At 44.3% G+C, this 20,787-nt stretch overlaps 1 protein-coding gene across 2 annotated transcripts; it reads right to left on the reverse strand.

The window, feature by feature from the left end:
- Positions 1 to 247: 247 nt before the first annotated feature.
- Positions 248 to 20,475, reverse strand: LOC310644391 (synaptophysin-like protein 1). 2 transcript variants are annotated; one of them, XM_083369314.1, is made up of 6 exons: positions 20,285 to 20,475; positions 9,761 to 9,879; positions 7,131 to 7,341; positions 5,141 to 5,329; positions 2,465 to 2,616; positions 248 to 1,125 (listed from the first exon to the last, which is right to left on the reverse strand). In XM_083369314.1, the coding sequence occupies exons 1-5, from the start codon at positions 20,351 to 20,353 to the stop codon at positions 2,485 to 2,487; spliced, it is 720 nt and encodes a 239-aa protein (XP_083225440.1). In that variant the 5' UTR covers positions 20,354 to 20,475; the 3' UTR covers positions 248 to 1,125; positions 2,465 to 2,484. The 2 variants fall into 2 exon arrangements, with proteins under 2 accessions (XP_083225440.1, XP_083225439.1); XM_083369313.1 differs by having other exon boundaries at positions 248 to 2,616.
- Between the last annotated feature and the right edge of the window lie 312 nt (positions 20,476 to 20,787).

A 20,787-nucleotide genomic window follows, 5' to 3' on the forward strand; every position in this document is an offset into this window, starting at 1 on the left:
ACACTATTTTTAATAAGTAAGCTTGTAGTCCTAGCTTTCACTGTCCTGCAGTAAAATTAAGAACAGTGATTAAGTGAATAACAGTGAATAAGATGGGTTTTACAAAAGGTTGATCTTATATAGGTTGATCTTATATAGACTGGGGGGGGGGCAGATTAGGTGCTGTCCCTAACAAAATACAAAAATTGAAGGTTTAACTGTAACATCTTACTATGAAAATAATTGTAAATGAAAGAAAGACAATGAAGAAAGTAAATGCAAATTATATTAAAAGGGGAGGAAAAAATCATACAAGCACATCTAGGCATGAATAGGAATCAGAGCAAAAATTGATACACGGCTGATCACATTGTCCATTATTTTAAGAATCAATCCAAAGAACACACATGTTCTTTACGTAGGTTTGCAATCGGAAACTTTTCTGGATTTCCACAACCAAGGTGGAATACCTTGGCAAAGCAAGTTGGCACATCGAAGGCAACAAAACAGCAGCGAATGGGGCAAATTCATACATGGCAGAATGGGAAACATGATTAAAGTTAGCATAAATGGACTGATAATATTACCTAGTGTGGTAATAAAACGTCTGCAAGAAAACCACCATGCTCAGAGAGCACCAAGGACCCCACAATTCAACCTTGGGCTACAAATGTTCTCTTCTATTGGTAGTTAGAATAAAAAATAAAAACCATGCAAGGTACATTTTCACTTCCAGAGATCCTGTCTCTTCATTTCTGGTATTTGACATCATGACAAACAGAACCTCAACTTCTAGCCAATTTTAAAAAAAAATTAAAACCAAATATTTGGACGACAGTATTAAAACCAAGATATCTGGAAAATTGTGCCAGAAAAACCACCAACCCCCAAACCTCACACCAAATTCTGCAATCACAAAATGTATATTTACCCAGAAAATATAGGAGATGACCAGGCTGAGCTGGAGGGAGGGGTCAAACACACCATCAGTCTTCAGTCCCTTCAAGCCCACAAGAAATCTAAGTCCAGCCCATCTTGAATTCCTTCCCCTTGGCCGTTAATAGTTCAGATTCTTGCAGAGAGCTCAAGATTACAATAAATCTTTAAACCCATTTGAACTGTCTGGATCTCCTGAATTTCCTGGTGCTTGACAGAAAAAAAGCAATTGTCAACTCCTTCACAGTGTGATTCCCTCCCCCCTAAGCTTCTGTACAGTTTATATAAAGCCCTGATTCTTTGGCATATATATTTTGCTTTGGGTTGGATCATTTTTTTTAAGAGGAAGAAGCATAAATTCACAGCCTTGAGTGATGCTGATCATTATTTTAAAGGATGCCTCGTCTGCCAGAAGGACTAGAAGTTAAACTCTTGTTTAGAATCCCTTTCAACAAATTGGAAGCCATGATCAGACACCACTTTTCCTGCAGGTTCCTTGGATTCATCAGCAGAATTCACTGCCATCCTGCACCAGGGCTGCGCCATTATTTTTCAGCCATGCTAACTAAGCACATGAGTGACATTTGAGGAGACCCCTTCCAGCTTGTGAAAAGAGGCAGAGTAGTCCAGGCCAGGCTAAAACCTAATCTGAATTCAAGTGTCATTAAACAAGCTAATTAAATACAATCTGGAAGATCACTGCCCATGGGTTTCGCAACGTTCAACAATATTCAGGATTACAACTCGGTGGCCTCTTTTATTGCAGTTGCACCAAGACTACGAGAGGGGTGGTGGTGGCTGTGGAGCTTCAAGTTGTGCAGTCGCTTTGGGGGACCTGGGGCCCTTTAACTACGTAACATGCGACATGCTCACAAGGGCCACATTAGCCAAGTCTGTTGGGTTTGTAGATGAGAATATTGGGGGGGGCAGGAAGATCAACTACCAGCATTTTAAGTTATCTAGCTTTAAAGAACTCCCAGAGTTACGGTTGATTTGGAGTTCCATGTAAACCGACTGCAAAGCCCAGGCATTTATGCATTCTGGACAACAGTCAGAAAGGCAAGATCGGTATAAAACTGGATGCTTTAAGCGCAACTCTCTTCAGGGGAATCCAAAGGCAGCATCCTAAGCATGCTTAATGGACAGTCTGTCCCACTGAATTCAGAGGGGGTCTTCCTTCTAAGGAAGCATATGGTGATAGAGGTGGCACTTCATATCAAGCGGGACAACTGAACCCTGACAAGCTGCCTTTGATCAACTGAAATGCTGGCCACTCAGTCTTTTATTAACATGGTGGAGCCTTCGAACCCAAGACAGCAAAATCCTCTTTTCCAATGCAGGGAACAGGTTTTCACACAGCATAATGGTCCTCATGCATGGTGTCACTTTCGGTTCTGTCCTCAGCATGGGAGCAAAAACAAAACATGAAACCCCAAAGGGAAACCCATCAATTTTTCACACAACAATTACACAACGGAGGGAGGGAGGAGAGGGAAGGTTTAACAGCCACGAGGATCATCCTGAGGCGAGGAGAGGCGCTTTTCCATACCAAAGGCCTTTTCAGATTCTTCACATCCCTGAAGGAGACGGAGAACTGATCGCGTTTGGAGAAGCGCTGGAGGGAGGATTATGTAGGTGAGTTTCCTTGTAGACAAACCAAGCGTTGCCGGCCCACAGAATCAGGTTGAGGAAGCCAACAACCTAAGAGGAAGAAGAAGGTGGGAAAGGTAAGATTTTTAGGCCTAAGCAGCCCAAAAGGATTGGATGATCCAGCAGAAAACTGAAGCAAAGGCTTTGATTCCAGCTTCCGAAAGTGGTGGAAATGTATTATTCAGTACCTCCAAACAATATATTTGACACACGATATTGTATAGTTCAGGGGTAGGCAACCTTGGCTCTTTTATGACTGGTGGACTTCAACTCCCAGAATTCCTGAGCCAGCCATGCTGAGGGGAAACGGAGAGGTTTCCAAGCTGTGCCATGCTGGTAAAAATTTGGTAACAGAGGGTTAAAAATGTCTGGCACGTTTGCCAACTGTTTCACATTGGGGAAACAAAACTAAGATATGCCAGCAAGATATCCATGGGTTGCCAATAGGTTCAACCCACGGAAAGCAGCTAGCAATAAAAATGGAAAGACTCAGAATATGCTCGCCCTAAAAATAAAATTGGCTCCCTTCATTTGTGTGACATTTTGACAACACGGCCCTCCTGGGTCTTGCATGAGCTGCTGGAATCCCTGCCAAAAAAAATGTGTCTCCAGTTACAAAAAGTTGTGATGAATGTTATCTGCTTTAGCCGTGGCATTTCATCCTGGTCACTTTCCAGAGAAATTTCCTTACCACGTTTTTCCTTAATATTCCTGATTTTATAAAACAAACACCTGCTTGATTTCTTTTCTAACTCAAAAAGGCTCCAAGCCTTTATTCGAGAACATATATTTTTTATTTTACTTGTAAAATTTATCGGATGCCCATCTTATCTCAAGGTAATTCTGGGCAGCTTACAATCATAAAAGACAAAATATATAAATTAAAAGCATAAGTAAGTTAGTACAAAATGTCAAACATGCAGCACAATGAAAAGAGGGGGAGGGCGGGAGCAGGATGATGGGGGAGATGGGAAACTGTTCTTCATCGATCCACCACCTCCGCTAATATAGACAAAATATAAAAACGAAGATCAAACAGCTGAAAAGGGAACACGTCTAAGCAACAGGGCTCTTTTGCAATGGAACACATTTTGATGTACGCAACAATACACAGTGCCAAAGATAAGAGTGCCCCATCTTGAAATTCTGTCTTGCAGAAGAAAACACACAAGGCACATGCCAAAGGGCTGTGTGGAAATGCAGAAAATGAGATACTAAATCCTCATAGAGAGAAATCCACTTGAACCGCTGAGAATTGAAAGATCCAGCAGAAGCATTTTCATTTTGAACAAACAGGTAGTTCTCAACCTAGGACCGTAATGGAGCCTGCCCATTATGGTCATTAAGTCGGGCAGTCTTAAAGCAGGCTGTCGTTTGTCTGACCCTATTTTTTCAGCCTTTTTTCGTAGGTTTGCAGCAGTTGTTAAGCAAATCACCACAGTCATTAAGTGAGCACTACTATGGCTACTTAAGTGAACCCATCGTTTGCTATGGGGCGTTTTGGCCGAAAACTGGAAGTAAAGGCCGGTCTTCAGCAAAAAAATGTCTCCAACTGCAGTCATGCGACTACAGGATACTGCAAAAAACCATAATTGCAAGCCATCTGAAATGCAATCATGTGACTGCGGGGGTGGAAGTGGGACAGCCACTGGAACTTCAAAACTGGACTGTAAATATCTTCTGGGAAGGTCAATCATAAGCCTGAAAGGTCACTAAGTCAGCGTTTCCCAACCTTAGGAACTTGAAGATGCGTGGACTTCAACTCCCAGAATTCCCCAGCCAGCATAGCTGGCTGGGGAATTCTGGGAGTTGAAGTCCACGCATCTTCAAGTTCCTAAGGTTGGGAAACGCTGCACTAAGTGACCAGTTGCAAGTTGGGAACTGCTTGTATAGTATTTCCTACAAAGCTCACACCACCTTTCCAAAACATAAAGTTCTAAAAATTTTAGAACACAAAATTCTCAAAGTTGAGCGTATGGAACCCAGCCAGTTTTCATATTCTTCATCATGCCCTAAGGAGTTGTGGAGGAATTCAATTTTGAAGCATGCCCAAACATGCTCTAGTGAAACACACCTCAAGAGAGGCATATTCCTAAATAAATACAAAGAACGCTTATTCCTGATGGTTTGTCTAGATCGGGGGTAGGCATTCTTGGCTCTATTATGACTCGTGGACTTCAACTCCCAGAATTCCTGCAGGTCTTGGTAGCTGAGGCACCCTATGCCCACTTTCCGTGTCCCCTCACCCTTTCAGGCAACATCCCCTGCCCTTTCTGAATTCAGAATTCTCCTCTCCATTTCTTTCCCAGCAGCTGTTGCTTAGTAGATAGATGTGATCATCAGAAAGTGAGAAAGACGAAAAACAGGAGATCAGAATTAAGGAAAATAAGATAATGTTCCCCATTCATGTTTGGCTCCAATTCTTCTTACTGCTAGTTTCAGCTAACATGCAATCTGCATGAATTATTAGCCTATTATTCTGTCTCCAACAGAGTGGCCAAGAGTCTTTGGCAGCCTCATATCAATGGCACCCCTGCCACCTGTTCCTCCCCCCATGTACCACATGCCCACGTACCACAGACACATTCAGGGATCCCATCCTCCTGATCTCACTGAAATGGCAAAACCCAGGCTGTGTCGTACAGTACTCATTATCCGTAACTATGTTGGATCCGGTGGATATTTTGATATCGACAAGTGCCTTCGCCCAGGCTGATGTGCTGACCAGCCACAGAAAAGAAATGATGACTGTAAAGACGAAGTCCTGGAGAAGGAAGAAAAAAAATAAAAGAGGCTTTAGCAGAAACGATCAAGTAGATCAACTCTTATCACTCTAAGGACTAACATTGACTATATCATAACTATGGGATCCACCAAAAGCTTATTGACCAAGGAATTTGCCCAAACTTTCTGAATTTCAAATTTGAGCAGGTGGGCTTGCTAGTAATGTCTATTACAGCTCCTGCCTTGTGGATCAGGAGGTATTTTTGATCTACAGAAAAGACGTCACACTCACCACAGCTCCTGGAATCCCGGCGGCAAGAGAAAGAGGAAGAAAGATTTACTGTTATGGTTAAATATTTCTCTGAAGGATGCAGAACCTCTTCTCAGCATCAGCTAACTGTTCCAATGCATCCAGCTGCCTAGGCATGGGCTGAGGTGCTGCACACTCACCAAAGGCATAGAGCAATGGACAGAGATGAGAGGAAAACTGTATTTTAAAAAAATCACCAAGTAAGTGAATCTTAGGGCTTTAAAAATATCTTTTGTCGGGAAACTGCCACTTTGGCTGGAAGGAGGAGGTCAAGCAAGGGCCCAGTTTGGAGTCTTTGCACAGCAATAAGCAGCATAAGCTAGACCTCCTCTAAGATCCCTGAAGCCTTTACTTGCTCATTCCCAGTGGAAGGCAAGCAGTATGGTGAGATTCTTGTAACATAGGCAATAGGCAATAAAGTTGCTGACTTTAGCTATTTACAAGCTCTGGTTGCTTGCGCTTGAAACTTTTTTTTGCTTTTATTCAAAATAAGGGTTTTCTCTATAATATTTACGGCATTTTCTAATAGAGGGAAATCTATTTGCACTGAAGAAATACCTTTAGAATAAGGCTTTCAAAACTTGCTTTTAGAAACAGGTTTTAAAAAAACGGCATGAGACTCAGTGAGGGTAAGTGAATGATGAAAGAAAGGTATGATAAACCCTTGGTCTGCCCAAGATTAATAAAGCAATCTCAATTAAATAATTATATGTTAGCCTTAGTTACCCCACCTTTCCAGAAGCCTTTTTCTCTTTTGAAAGGCTTCTTGGCTAAAAAGAAGGGATATTAACTTCTAATCCCATCTTAAGTGTGAAAGTTGGCTGGGTGACTTTGGGCCAATCACCAGGAGATAGTGAGTTCTAGTCCCATCCTAGGCATGAAAGCCAGCTGGGTGAATTTGAGCCAATTCCTCTCTCTCAAGTCCAATTCACCACATGGGATTGTTGAGGGGGAAACGGGAGGAGGAGGGGGACATTATGTATGCTTACCACCTTGAGCTCTTTATAAAAATATCAAAGATGGGATATAAATGAAAAATAAACAAATAAAAATAAAACTGCAGCTCAGTAAATTAACCTTATGGATAAATGGCACCCGCGATTGTTTCCCATCCATGAAGTATGCATACCTTCAAACAGTGCTATGAATTAGTGGTCCCCAACCTTTCCAGTTTGGTGGCATGGCGCCCGGGGGGGGTGGGGGGGAGAGGCACACACGTCTGTGCACAGCTCCATTTGTGTGAACAGCACGCAGGTGCGCCTTCCATACACGCAGATGGGAGTTTTGTGCCCGAGCGAAGGATGTTTGCGGTTTACACATGACGTTCCACTCGCGGGAGCGTCAGGCGCTTGAGCAGAGGGCGTTTGCGTTCGCACACAAAGCTCTACTTGCGCAAGTGGAGGTTCACGTGCCCGTGTGCTTGCCCATTTCTCCCGCAGCCTGGATTCTAACAGGCCGCAGCCCGGGGGTTGGGGACCCCTGCTATAAATAATAGAAAAGCAAAGTAAAAAGCCAGATCAAGTTGACTTACAACCATGGGGAGTTTTCCAGCACCTCGATACAAGTGCATGTAACCGAGATACAGAATTAAGGCTCCGATGCAGTACAGGAATACGAGAACTGCAAAAGTCACAAAGAACTCAGCAGAGGAGGAGAAATCTCCCAACAAGTAGATGGGCGAGCTCCAAGTACTGTTGCATTTTGCTGCCGAGTCCAGAGGTCCAAATGAAATTTTGCTCAACCTGGCGACAAAAAGGAAAAGCTGACAGTTTTCAGCCATATCTTTGCCCAGCCAGACATCCATACATATGAGGCTGACGAAAAGCTTGTGTGTTTGCGTGCCCGTGTGTCATGTCGCAAATACTGCAATTTACATACTCGCATCAGATAGCCGAAAAAGAGTATAGGACAGGGTTTACAAAGGGATAGGCATGTCGTAATTTCAACATAATTTTGGTTTACTGTGAATGTCCACTTTTTCAACCAGAATACATTCCCACAAATATGGAAGCTTCTTTGTCTCCAGCAGTTTTTGCTGATCCAAGTTTCTTTAAGTGTTTTCAGATCAGGTATGTTTCTACGCAGAAGATCTCATATATAAATCTAACAATACTTGGGCAGGATACATATAGACCTCAGGTTATAGGTTACAACAATTGGGACCAGGATTGCCATCACTAAGAAATGTGGTCATAAATCACCACATCATGCGAATGCATCTCTTAGCAATGACAATCCCAGTTACCACCATAATCCCAAGATACGCAGCTCGTTAAGTGGGAAACGGGGTGGGAATCCCAGTAAGGAGTGCAGCCTGCCATTGGGAAGTGTGTGCCACCGGGGTGAGGGCCTGCACAGGTCACATGCAAGCTGGGGGAAAATAGAATAGAATAGAATAGAATAGAATAGAATAGAATAGAATAGAATAGAATAGAATAGAATAGAATTCAGAATGAATAGAATAGAATCCAGAATAGAATAGAATAGAATAAAAAAATATTGTTTGCTAATGTATGCTACTTTATTGGTTGCTAATCAGCATACATTAAAATGAAATTTCATCATATTCAGCTCTCAAAAAATAGCATTATGCATATACCCACATACACACACATATATGACAGAGAAATATCACAGTCTAGTTTGAATGTACATATACATAGCAAAAAAAAAAGAATGCTGTGAATTTACAAGACAGAAGGCATGAGGAACAAAGCCATTACAACAGAAGTGTCAAACTGCCGGCCCGCTGACCGGATGCATCATAGTGAAACCGCACCCACCCCATTGCCAGCAATGGAAAAAAAGTCGTGACACGTCGCGACATATCACATGACGTTGCGAGTTTGATACCCCTGCATTAGAATCTAGTAGGTCTGCTATAAATACTCGGAAACCTGAATAGGCTTTGGGGAGCAAAAAATTGGAAGCAATTTTTCCAATAGTAAATGCCTTCCATAGAACCAGCCATGAGGAAAAGGCTTGCTAAGTGTTTGAAAATGGATGACAAAATTTACCCTTCCATCCTTATTTCTTGGTTGTGCAACTGAGTGAGAATTATTTCCAAATATTCAGCTGCCACAGGATATTATAACCATGTGTGTCCTGATTACTGTAACTTTTCCAACAAAAATATTTATCTGCTCATTTGATTCAGATCCTGTCTTTCCACCAGGAACTCAAGATGGCGTCCTTAACCAACCTTCAATTTTTCACCATACAAGGCAGATTGTCCCCTTAACATCGGGGACAAGTTACTACCCCCTGTTGATAGGGCCCGCAACCTGGGTGTCCTCCTTGACTCGCAGCTCTCCCTGGAAGATCACATAGGAACTGTGACCAAGGGGGTCTTCTCCCGGGTTCGACTAGTTCGCCAATTACGGCCTTATCTGGACCTGGATGCCTTACGTACAGTCACCCATGCTCTTGTGACCTCTCGCCTAGACTACTGTAACGCTCTCTACTTGGGGCTGCCCTTGAGATCCACTCGGAAGCTTCAACTGGTGCAAAGTGCAGCGGCACGGACACTCTTGGGAGCCTCCCGATACTCCCATATCACACCTCTCCTCCGTGCACTGCACTGGCTTCCAGTTGCCTTCCGTGTGAAGTTCAAGGTGCTAACAATGACTTACAAAGCCCTACATGGCATGGGTCCGGACTACCTACGGGAGCACCTTCTGCCAATGTCAGCACCCCACCGTCCTGTGCGCTCCCACAGAGAGGGCCTCCTCAGGGTGCCACCGCTCAAGGAATGTCGGCTGGTGGCCCCCAGGGGGAGGGCATTCTCAGTGGGTGCGCCAGCCCTCTGGAACAGCTTACCAACCGAAATCCGGATGGCCCCCGACCTCCGCACCTTCCGGCGCGAATTAAAAACTTATCTGTTCCAGCAGTCCGGCCTGGCCTGATAGCTCTAATCTGGGGTCCCAGTTTGTATTTTACTATTGTTTGTTTTCACTGTTGTTCATTCTGTATGCCTACCTTATTCTGTACACCGCCCCGAGTCCCTCGGGAGAAGGGCGGTTTATAAAAACGAATAAATAAATAAATAAATAAATAAATAAATAAATAAATAACTGTCATCTCCTACAATAACTTTTCTTAACCACAGGCAGATACACCCAAGAACAACCACGTGGATTTGAAAAAGTGACATAGTCTCACCTGAAAGGATAGAAGAAATCACGGGTCCATGTGATATTTTGGCCACTTTTACAGGTGAGAAATATAGATGTTTGCCCACTGTATCCGCCACAGGTAGCAAAGGCAAAAATGGAGAATATCTATGAGAAATTGAGGCAAAAAAAGGTTACATGTCAATGATGTTTTCCAGAGACAAACACAGTATGGGCCTTCACAAGAACAATCCATAATTCTTTCTGCTCTTCAAAACCATCTTCCAATTTAGGCCTATTGAAAGCTTGCTTAGAGATCCATCCTTTGAATCACTTCAGCAGAGATCTCTTAAGAACTTCAAGAGAACAGAGAGTGGGTTCATATCTTGTATTGTTTGGCAAACTGGTGAGGTTTGCACATAGTTAAGATATAAGCTCCCTTGGCTGGATTCAGCCTGTAATTTATGCCCCGCTCCCAAAAAATATACAGTGGTATTTTGGTACTCATTGTTAATTGGTTGTGGGAGGTGCGATGAGGATCAAAAACAATGAGTACCCAAACAAATTTTTCCCACGAGGAATAATGTAGTGAGTCACAAGGCAGCCGACAGTGACAAGTTCTAGCTTGTGCATTGAGTATCAAACAAACAATGAGTACCGGGACAAAAATTTTGCATCAAAATGTGTTGAATACCAAATTCGATGAGTTTCAAAGCAGTTGTGTACCCAGGTTCCACTGTATTAAAGTTTTTTATTTTTTATTTTTATTTTTTTAATTCCATTTATATCCCGCCCTTCTCTGAAGACTCAGGGCGGCTTACAAGCTTAGCAGTAGCCTTCATTCTATGTATATGCCTGCTTGTTAGGGCTTTCACACACACCCCAAGCGGCATTATTACAAAGTCAGCTTAATTGCCCCCAACAATCTGGGTCCTCATTTTACCTACCTCGGAAGGATGGAAGGCTGAGTCAACCTTGAGCCTGGTGGGATGCGAACCTGCAATAATTGCAGGCAGCTGGTGTTACTTAAGGAGGCATTAGCCCACTGCTCCACCAAGGCTCAAAGCCCACCAAGGTTTGATGCAAGGCATTAATGTTTGCAGCATGACAAGGGAGAAAGTAATGGTCAGATTGTGGGAAATGTTATCAAAGCCCTTATCAAACCCAAAACAATTTAAGTTTTATTTATGTACTACCCCATCTATATGATTTTTACAGACGACTCAAGGTGGCGAATATATCTAATACTCCTTCCTCCTCCTATTTTTCCCCACAACAACAACAACCCTGTGATGTGAGTTGGGTTTGTATGACACAGGCTGGGTTCACAGATAATAGAATCCCTATCCCTGAAAAATAGACTTATCTTTTAGTCCATTTTATCTCCTACAGTTTTCCTGTGCTCTTAAGGACGCAGTCAAAAGTACATGTCAGTTAAGGAAGGCCAATCTACTCAGACTGACTGCAAATTATGTCATTCCACTATAAAGAGTAACACCCAGAAAATAGTCTCCTGCTAACTAAGGCTGTGCAAATCCAAAGAGGTCTTTGAAACAAACACCTTTCAAAGCAATTCTCTTCAAATGGCTAAAGCTTGGAAAATAACATGGCTGCTTTAATTCCAAAAAATGGGTTCCAAATATAGCACCTTTTTTAAAAAAAAAATCCACAGGACCCTCCAGGCTCATTTAAAGCAGGTCATTTTCATTTTAAATTTAGGAGAGCCTATCCAGAAATTCCTGAAACACACATTTCATTCATTTCATACCTATACCGATTTTCTTCGGAAAGCCAAGGTTGCTATTTCAACATCTTAGCCTGCCCCTTCCTTAAGTTATGATCATACTTAAAGCCAGGAACCTGTTGTGCAACATTTTACAATTTGCTTCAGTTATTGCTTACCAGAAAATCTTCCCTCCCCAAGAAGATTGTAGTTCTAAATTAAAACTGTTAAGGGCAACCAAAGAACAATGAAAAGTTGAACCCCAGGAATGACTGATGTCTTGTATCTCCACTCAATATGTCCTACGGTTAAGGGGCAAGAGAAGAATTTTCCCCTTTGGCTCTGTTGGATTTCCTCGTGCTATTGTGAACTTCCTCTCTCCAGCATAGGCTTACACAATTATTACCCAATGTGAATAGAAGCGCTGAAACCGAACATAACCAACCACACCATGGGATGTAAAACTAAGGGAAGGACAAAAGGTCCATTAGGATGATCACACATTGGCAAGGCAAACCTAGAAATCTCCACACATGGACGCCTAAGGACCCGGCCAGGTTTTCTGTGAATGGCCCTAAAATACCATTAGAGCAGGGATCTTCAAACTTGGCCCTTTTATGACTTGTGGACTTCAATGCCCAGAATTCCTCAGCCAGTCTGCCTGGCTGAGGAATTCTGGGAGTTGGAAATCCACAAGGGACTTAAAAATCTACAGATCGTCCTTGACTTACAACAGTTCATTTAGCGACCGTTCAAAGTTACAATGGCATTGAAAAAAGTGACTTAGGAGCGTTTTTTTCATAGAACCATTGTAGCTTTCCCGTGGTCACGTGATCAAAATTCAGAGGCTTGGCAACTGACTCATACTGATGACAGTTGCAGTGTCCCAGGGTCATGTGATCACCTTTTGTGACCTTCTGACGCCAGATTCACTTATCAACCGTGTTGCTAACTTAACAATTGCAGTGATTTACTTAACCGTGGCAAGAAACGGCGCAAAGTGGGGCAAAATTTACCTAACAGACGTTTCGCTTAGCAACAGAAATTTTTGGCTCAGTTGTGGTTGTATGTCAAGGACTACCCGTATATAAGAACTCAAACAAACAAGCATCTCCTGGTTTCATTCTTTCTGAAATCTGTCTCTTAGGAACAAAAGGCTTCAGAGCACAGGAAATAATTCAGAACCAATTTGCATCCCTGTTGCATTTGCCCCAGAGCTATTTTAAAAATTAATTTTGGCAGCCAATCAAAACAGTGTCATAGACTATTTTATGCTATCATGATTAATTTCACTTTTATATTGTTCTCTCCCTGGAGTCATCCAGTGAGGCATACAAAAAGAAAATCGTATTTCCATAAATAAATAAAAAATATAAACAAAACCATCTATCATTTTAAAAAAAGCTCCAGAATTAAAAAAAAAACAATGTTCATTTTAGAACAGGTCAAAAGGCAGTCTGGTCACCTAATCTACTGTTTAGGTGAATGTCCTTTGCTATTGCTTAAAAGAAAACAATATATTTGAAGAGGACAGTTAATATCTCTTTCTTCCTCTGTATTGCCCTGTGGGTTTATTTTCTTTGCCATCATTGTCTTGTGATATTTTGGTGGAGGTTTTTTTTTATATTATTCTCTGTTTTTAAAAATGTTTTAACCATTGTAAACCACGCAGAGTCACTAAGAGTTGGGCAGCCTATCCATTCTGCAAATTATTATTGACCCATAGTTTGCAGGAACAAATCAACAATATGTACGGGTGTACCTCAGCAATATTGTGGGTTCGATTCCTGACCACTGCAATAAAGCAATATCACAGTAAGGCGAGTCGCATAAATGTTTTGGTTTCCCATTGCATAACCAAGTTATATTTATATTATACTGTAGTCTATTAAGTGTGCAATAGCATTGACTTTAAAAAATGTACATGCCTTAATTAAAAAAAACTTTATTGCTAAAAAAATGCTAACCATCCAGACGTCGTACTTTTTTTTTTTTTACTGGTGAAGGATCTTATTTAAAAAAACCCCTCACAATATCTGTGAAGCCGCAGTAAAACAAGGTATGCCAGTACTTTGGGATGTACACTGGAGATTTATGCAATGTGCGAATTGACTTATCTATAGCTGAAATTCTGAAGGAGAACAGGAATAGCTGCACCCATATCCATTCCTTCATTTGGTATCCTTGGAATGCAACATGAAATCCTGTAGATGTCAACTTTTGTTTGATTTAAAAAAAAATTCTGAAGAATTTGTTTGTTTACCTTTGGATTCTTCTCAGGACGTGCACAGCTCTGGCATATATTCCTGCCAAATGTCTACACCAGGGGTAGGCCATCTTGGCTCTTTTATGACTCATGGACTTCAACTCCCAGAATTCCTGAGCCAGCATGGCTCAGTTTGGAAACCTCTCCCTTTCCCCTCAGCATGGCTGGCTCAGGAATTCTGGGAGTTGAAGATCACGAGTCATAAAAGAGCCAAGGTTGCCTACACCTGGTCTAGAGAATAACAAGCCACAGGTAGGCCTGGACTCACAACCATTCATTGAGTGACTGTCCAAAGTTACAACATCATTGCAAAAAGTGATTTACAACCAGTCCTCATATTTATGACTATCATAGCATCCGAATTGGTCATGTGATCAACATTTTGGAGCATGGCAACCAGAATGTATTTACAATGGTTTTAGCATCCCAGGGTCATGTCAACTCCATTTGTAACCTTCCCCAGATTCAATTACTGACCACATGATTCACTTAACAACTGCAGTGATTCACTTAACAATTATAGCAAAATAGGTTGTCAAATTGGGCACGACTCGAAACTTAACAACCGTCTTGCTTAGCAATGGAAATTCTAGTCCCAATTGTGGTCATTAAGTTGAGGACTGCCTGTATTCAGAGTGGGGTAGTCAGCCGTGATTGTGAAGAGCTCCAGAGGATCACCCAGTGACAAATTCAGTGTAAGTGTAAAGCCAACCCCATTTGGGTGAGAACAAGCGATTGTGGAGTCTGAACTATCTACAACAAGCCAGGGAAATGATTTTGAGGTCACAGCGGACAGTTCAGTTAAGAAATCAGCCCAATGTAGCAGTTGTAGAAGAAGCAAATTCCATACTAGGGATCATTAAGGAAGGGATTAAGAATAGAAATGCCCAGATAATGCTCTTACATTGCAGAATATACCCACAAAACCTGCTGTGCATACATAATCCTGACTAGTTCTTTTTGCCCAACCTAAAAAAAAAAGGTAAAATACAGCTGGAAAAAGGGCAGCAGACAGCAATCAAAATCATGCGAAACTTGAATGCTTTCCGTTTCAGAAACGGTTAAAATATTTGTGACACTCATTCCAAGTTGAGGGCTGCAGGCTTCCAAATATCGGTTACCAAGCGAAGAGTAACAACAGAGGGATTTGTTTCCTTCGCTCATTTGCCAGCAGCAAGAGGCCTCCAGTTGGTCAGTAAGAAAAATCTAATGCTTGCCTGGAGGGCTCATCCAGCAAAATTATTCTTGCATTAAGTTCTTGGAACAACCTTGCCCAACATATCATGTGTGAGATGCCGTCATCTCAGAATCATCTCTTTCCTTGGGTTTTCCTCTCCCAGGCGTTTCTACTGAAATAACTTCTTAGAGCAGGGGTAGGCAACCTTGGCTCTTTTATGACTCGTGGACGTCAACTCTCAGAATTCCTGAGCCAGCGGGCTCAGGAATTCTGGGAGTTGAAGTCCACGAGTCATAAAAGAGCCAAGGTTGCCTACCTGTGTGTTAGAGGTTCCTCCTCTAACTTCCATCGTGGAGAGAGACAGAATCTCTGCTGGCTATCTATCTGCCGGTCTGCCCATTTTAGACGGCTGCCCATTTGACCAGCAATTCAGGGCATGTGAGGTTGTGCCATCTGGTGTCAGGTGAAAGAAATCAGAAGCCAGGACAGAGTTCAAAAATATAACTTTATTTCATGCTCCGTATACCCAAAATACTAACGGTCAAGGCAAACTGGAGATAAGTTAATTGTCAGTGGACTTCAAGGAGAGGGGGGAGGGACTGGACTCAGGTCTCTGACATGGGCATAGAAATGCCAAGCTGACAATGCATTTGACCCTGCTGTCCTCTGGGGTCAGACTGGTCATCTCCTACTACAACTAGCCCAGCAAAAAAACAGCCTGTCCTCCTTCCCCGATCCAGACTTCCTGATCTCTCAAGATCTTTGAAAAGTAAGTGAGCAATCCCTGACTTGTGATTGGAGGGGTGGAGAAGCTGTGGGGACCCCAAGGAGTGGGAAGTGGAGCATGGGGTATCTCTGGGGATAGGAGAGGCCTAAGACAGGTGGGCTTGTGCCTGCACTAGGTCCCCCTAGGTCAGGGGCTCCCAACCAGGGGTGTGAGATGATATTCCAGGGGGTGCGAAAACTTGGGGTTTTTCAAAATTATAGTGCATATGCGTAATTTGTTGCCATTATTTTGAACTTTTGTTAAGGGGGTGCGGGAATATATCAGAAGCGTTCCAGGGGTGCGGGCAATAGAAAAGGTTGGGAACCGCTGCCCTAGGTCTTCCACACCCATTAGGCGTGCCAGGCTCCACTTAATCACCCCCCGATGTTCATTTAACAAATGCACTGGGGAAAACAAGGATGGCAGGGCCCTTAAGTGAGCTGATTCACTTAATGGTCATCCCAACTTTCGGCTGTAATGGGCGTGATCCATTAGAGTCATAATTCTGGGACTATCTGTAGCAGGGCTGGCACCAAGACACTGTAAACTGTACCAACACAACGGAAGCGGCTTCAAATTAGGATATCAAGCATTTGGTTTCAATGTCACAAATGGGACCTTTGGGGAGGCAAAACATCAAAAAGAATTGGAGTATTTGTTCAAAATATTTAAGAACTACAGGTAGTCCTCAACTTACAACAGCTCATTTAGTGGCCAAAGTTACAACAGCCCTGAACAAAGTGACTTATGACTGTTTTTCACACTTAAAACCGTGGCAGCATCTCCATGGTCATAATAATCAAAAGTCAGACACTTGGCAACTGACCCATATTTATGACGGTTGCAGTGTCCCGGGATCATGCGATCACCTTTTGCAACCTCCTGACAAGCAAAGTCAATGGGGAAGCCAAACTTGGCACTTTGATATGGCCCAAGGGCTAATCAATAAAGACTTTACAAGGAACTAAGCATACTTGCTTGTGGCATTTCTTTTCCATGAAAAAAGAACAAAGCTTCTTCCAAAAATTGGGTCCCTATTATGTTTAAAAACTCATGCTTTCTTTAAGGAGCTCAAGGAGGCTTAAATAGCTGCCCCCCCTCCCCCACCATTCTTTATTCTCAGAAATAGACTACAAGGCGAAAATAAGAAGGGGATGTAATGATTTGGATGCAGATTACATCAGTCATATTTAATCCCACTGAAAATCAATGGGCCTGAAAATAATGAATCATGTTTCAGAAGAAGGAAAGCCTGTTGAACCATGTCTGGATTTCAGAAGACCTATGCTGAAATGGCCAGAAGCACAGCGTATACAACCCAGCCTTGGTCCTTTTCAAATGGTTTAACTCCACGTAAAACTCCTACTGGCTGGGGAATTCTGGGAACTGAAGTCCAGGCAGTAGATCTTAAAGTTGCAAAGTTTGAACAAACACTACGCTGAACTCAGCCTCCAGATGTTTCGGATCACATTTCTTTATTTCTGACGCTGGTGGTGATGCTGGTGCGTTATAATCCAGGAGTGTTTATCTACAGTAGTTCTTCTTTGCAGCACAAGACAAAGCCTTGGATGCGAGCATCCCCTCCTCTCTAGCCTGAACAATTCAATAACGTCTGATTCATGGTCTACCTCTATACCAGACATGTCAAACACAAGGCCCGGGGGCCAGATCTGGCCCGTGAAGTGGTTTCATGCGGCCCGTGAAGCCATCCTGGAAACAGTGAGGGAACGGCCCCCACTGCCTTGGCCCTGGCCCAGAGACCCTCCTCCTGCCAGAGACCCTCAGATCTGTCCCACTCCTGCCCAGGCCCCCATAGGCACCCTTGATGCAAACGATGTAGAGCTGGCCACGCCCACCCAGTAGGCCATATGCACTCTAGCCACACCCACCCAGTAGGCCACGCCCACCTCAACGCTGATGCGGCCCTCAATGAAATTGAGTTTGACACCCCTGCTCTATACCTTTTCTAATCATGTGCCCTCCATTTTATTGAAAAAGACCATCCCCATCAAGACTTGGCCATGGGAAGAAAGTAAGGACCTTCGTCATTCATGGCGACTTCACTTCTGATTATTCTCAGCAAGTTGAGAGTCAGCACCCACCGAAGACTGCAATACCCATTAACCCCAGCCTGTATAGTTCAGACCATTAGCCATGCTAGTTGGAACTGAAAGCGAATCTGAATTCACATCGTGGAGGACCATGCTCAACAGAAATCTAGCATCTCAGGTTTCCCTAAGGTAGTACTTATGAATCACCACAATCCCTACCCTGCACCGTTTGAAAGTCTTACGGAATTAATATAATATTAAAAAGAGAACCCCATCAAAGCCATGATCAACAATCAGATACTGTACTCAAGTATTTGGGTGTATCACACTCTTACTCATGCTCAAATGCCTTTCTCACAAACCGCATTGGTACAACTTTCTAAAGGTGCAACAAGGACATGTTAGGTTTTGCTGCATCTGTTTGTGGTCTACCCAGGCGATGCATTTGAACACGCTGCTCCATTGTTTTACTGGAAGACTCCAGGCAGAATCGATCATTTGAGAATTCTTTCTCCTTCAACAGTTTAACTATAGGTAACCCTCAACTTACAACCACAATTAGGAATAGAATTACTGTTGCTAAGCAAGGCGGTTATTAAGTGAGGTACACCTGATTCTGCTAAATGAATTACAGCTAAATGAATCAGGCAGTCGTAAAGTGAATCTGGCTTCCCCCATTGACTTTGCTTGTCAGAAGCCGGCTGGGAAAATCAAAAACAGCAGTCGTTCTAAATAAATGCTAACTGTTGAGCGCCTGAATTTTGATCATGTGACCATGGGGATGCTCTGGCAGTCATATGTACAAGGATTAGTCATAAATCACTTTTTTCAGTGATTTTAAACAGTCACTAAATGAACAGTTGTAAGTCGAGGACTAAATGTACTGTGAACCATAATGTAGCAGTGTTAAAGAATCTGATTATGTGCTTCCATGAGAGATATCAATCTATCTGTATTTAAGGTGTCCCCAAATTCCCAAAGAAATAAACACTGGGGATTTCATTAATATTAAAATGCTTTCTTTCCCAGAATTCAGACACTGGAAACATTTTTTTTTAAAATTACCAAACCAGTCATCTTACCCCTCAATAATATCTAAAACCAATGGGTTTGGTTTCTCCCCCCCCCAAACTTGTCAACTTTTAAGATGTGTGGATTTCAACTGCTGCCTGGGAATTCTGGGAGTTGAAGTCCACACATCTTAAAGTTGCCAAGTTTGGAAAAAATCCAAAAGATTATTATGTGGAGTCCTTGGCACTCTCCGAACCTGCATGTTTTCTTGCAGGCTTTTCATTTAACCCCCCCCCCCCACTAACTGGGTAATGAAACGTCATTAAGAAAACCACCCAGCTCAGAGAGTAGTGCCATGGACTTACACAATTCAAGTGTGAACTACAAACACCCCTCTTCTGTTAGCTAAGCTGTTTGTACCCCAAGAGTCCAACCGCCAGCAGTCAGCCCCCCCCCCAGCCTTTTATCAATAAATCAGACTACAGTACAGGAAACACAAACACACGCCAGCCTTCCCTTGAAAGGGACACCATCTGGTAGCAGTAGAAGACAGAGGTGCCATTTTGCTCTCTCCCCCCCCCCAAACACGAATAAACTTACATAATCGCCTCTTCGGATAAGATACCAATTTCACTCCCCCACAGACCCCTGGATCAGACCCCCACACGGCCCTTTTCCCCTTGCAACCCCCCTCCCCACTTGGCTAAAGATCCCATTTTCAGCTATTAGCCCCAGGCCGCTTGTTAGAAGCCTCTCTGGATTCCTTCAAGCAACGTAACGGGCGCTTTGGATCTGGCGTTCCTGGGAAAGAGGTCAGTCGTGTAGAGAGAGAGAGAGAGAGAACGAACCCCAACCGATTCAAGGCAGAATTCTTAATGGATTTAAGAGCGACCCGTTGGAACCCGGCGGGACCCTTCGCCGCAGATTGCACGGCTTAGGCACGAGGCTTTGCGGGCCGAACCCAGCACAACTACGGTATGCGGCGAAGGCGGGGGCGGGTGGGAAGAGAGGAAAAACTCCCAAAAATAGACCGCCGGAGGATTAGGGTGTGGGAAAGCCATAACACGTTTCCTAGAAGCATTAAACTTTGCAGCCCGGAGGCCACGCCTGGCTTTATAAATCCGGCGGACGGGCGGTTTGGGGGGGAGAACAACGGGAAGGGGATCGGAGGGGGGGGGAAATGCAGGCGGAGGCGCTAAAGTGGGCAAAAGCAGAGCGGGCGGGAGGAAAGTTCACCCGACGCTGCTCGGGACGAGAGAGGGGCGGGGGGGGGGGCGCTAAGGAACTGGCTGCAACAAGTCTCTCCCACCCACCCACCCCGAAAACACCCACGATCCTCCCCCACGAGCGGCGAGGCCAGCGGGAAACGGCAGAGCCCGGATTGCACGCGCGCTCGTGCCGTGGCACGCGCGCGTGGCACCCCCCCCCTTTCTCCCCCGGTTGCCTCCTATATGCGTTGTTTTCCACCCTTTTGGGTGGGGGGGGTGGAAGCCCGCTCCAGCTGCGGGCCCTGCGCGACATCCTGGTCCCGCCGAGGCCCTGCTTGGCTGGGCGGCTCCGGCCGCGACCGCTCGCTTACCCATTGCAGGCATTTGATGAAGCCGATGGGCTCCTTGACGGGCCCCAGATCCAAAGTAAACCCGACCATTTTCAGCGGGGAGCGAGCAGGGCGCAAAAAGGGAGGCGTCTCTTTCGCTTTCTCGCTGCGGGGAAGGCGGAGCGGGGCAGGGCAGGGCAGGGGAAGGGAAGGGGCGGTTACGGCCGAAGGGGCCGCCACAGCCTTCCTACCTGAGTCACTCGCTCCGTCCGGGCTGGCGCGGCCTCGGGGCTGCTGGCGCTCCGCCCCGCGGCGGGAGAGGCGGCTGCAAGGCGTCGCCTTCCCCCCCCCCCCCCCGCCGCCGCTGGGGACGGTCGTCCTTGGAACCGCGAGGCTGGTCTGGGAGCCTCCGTCCGGCCAGGCCCGCTCTTCCTCCAGGGCCCGCTCTGTTTTGCTGGGCCCTCCCCAGCCTCTGGGGGTGGGGAGAAAAAAAAATCCCCCTTTCCTTGGCTTAGCGGGCTGTGATGCTTCATTTGCTTAACCCA

The sequence above is a fragment of the Vipera ursinii genome, assembly GCF_947247035.1.
Source record: "Vipera ursinii genome assembly, chromosome: 9".
NCBI classification, from domain to species: domain Eukaryota; kingdom Metazoa; phylum Chordata; class Lepidosauria; order Squamata; family Viperidae; genus Vipera; species Vipera ursinii.

Bases quoted from the DNA above. Each gene is read 5' to 3' on its own strand.
- LOC310644391 (XM_083369314.1), bottom strand. From the start codon at position 20,353: ATGGTCGGGTTTACTTTGGATCTGGGGCCCGTCAAGGAGCCCATCGGC. The intron at 9,880-20,284 runs GTAAGCGAGCGG...AATTTCTCATAG, and splicing joins TCATCAAATGCCTGCAATGG to ATATTCTCCATTTTTGCCTT. The intron at 7,342-9,760 runs GTGAGACTATGT...TTTTGTCGCCAG, and splicing joins GATTTCTTCTATCCTTTCAG to GTTGAGCAAAATTTCATTTG.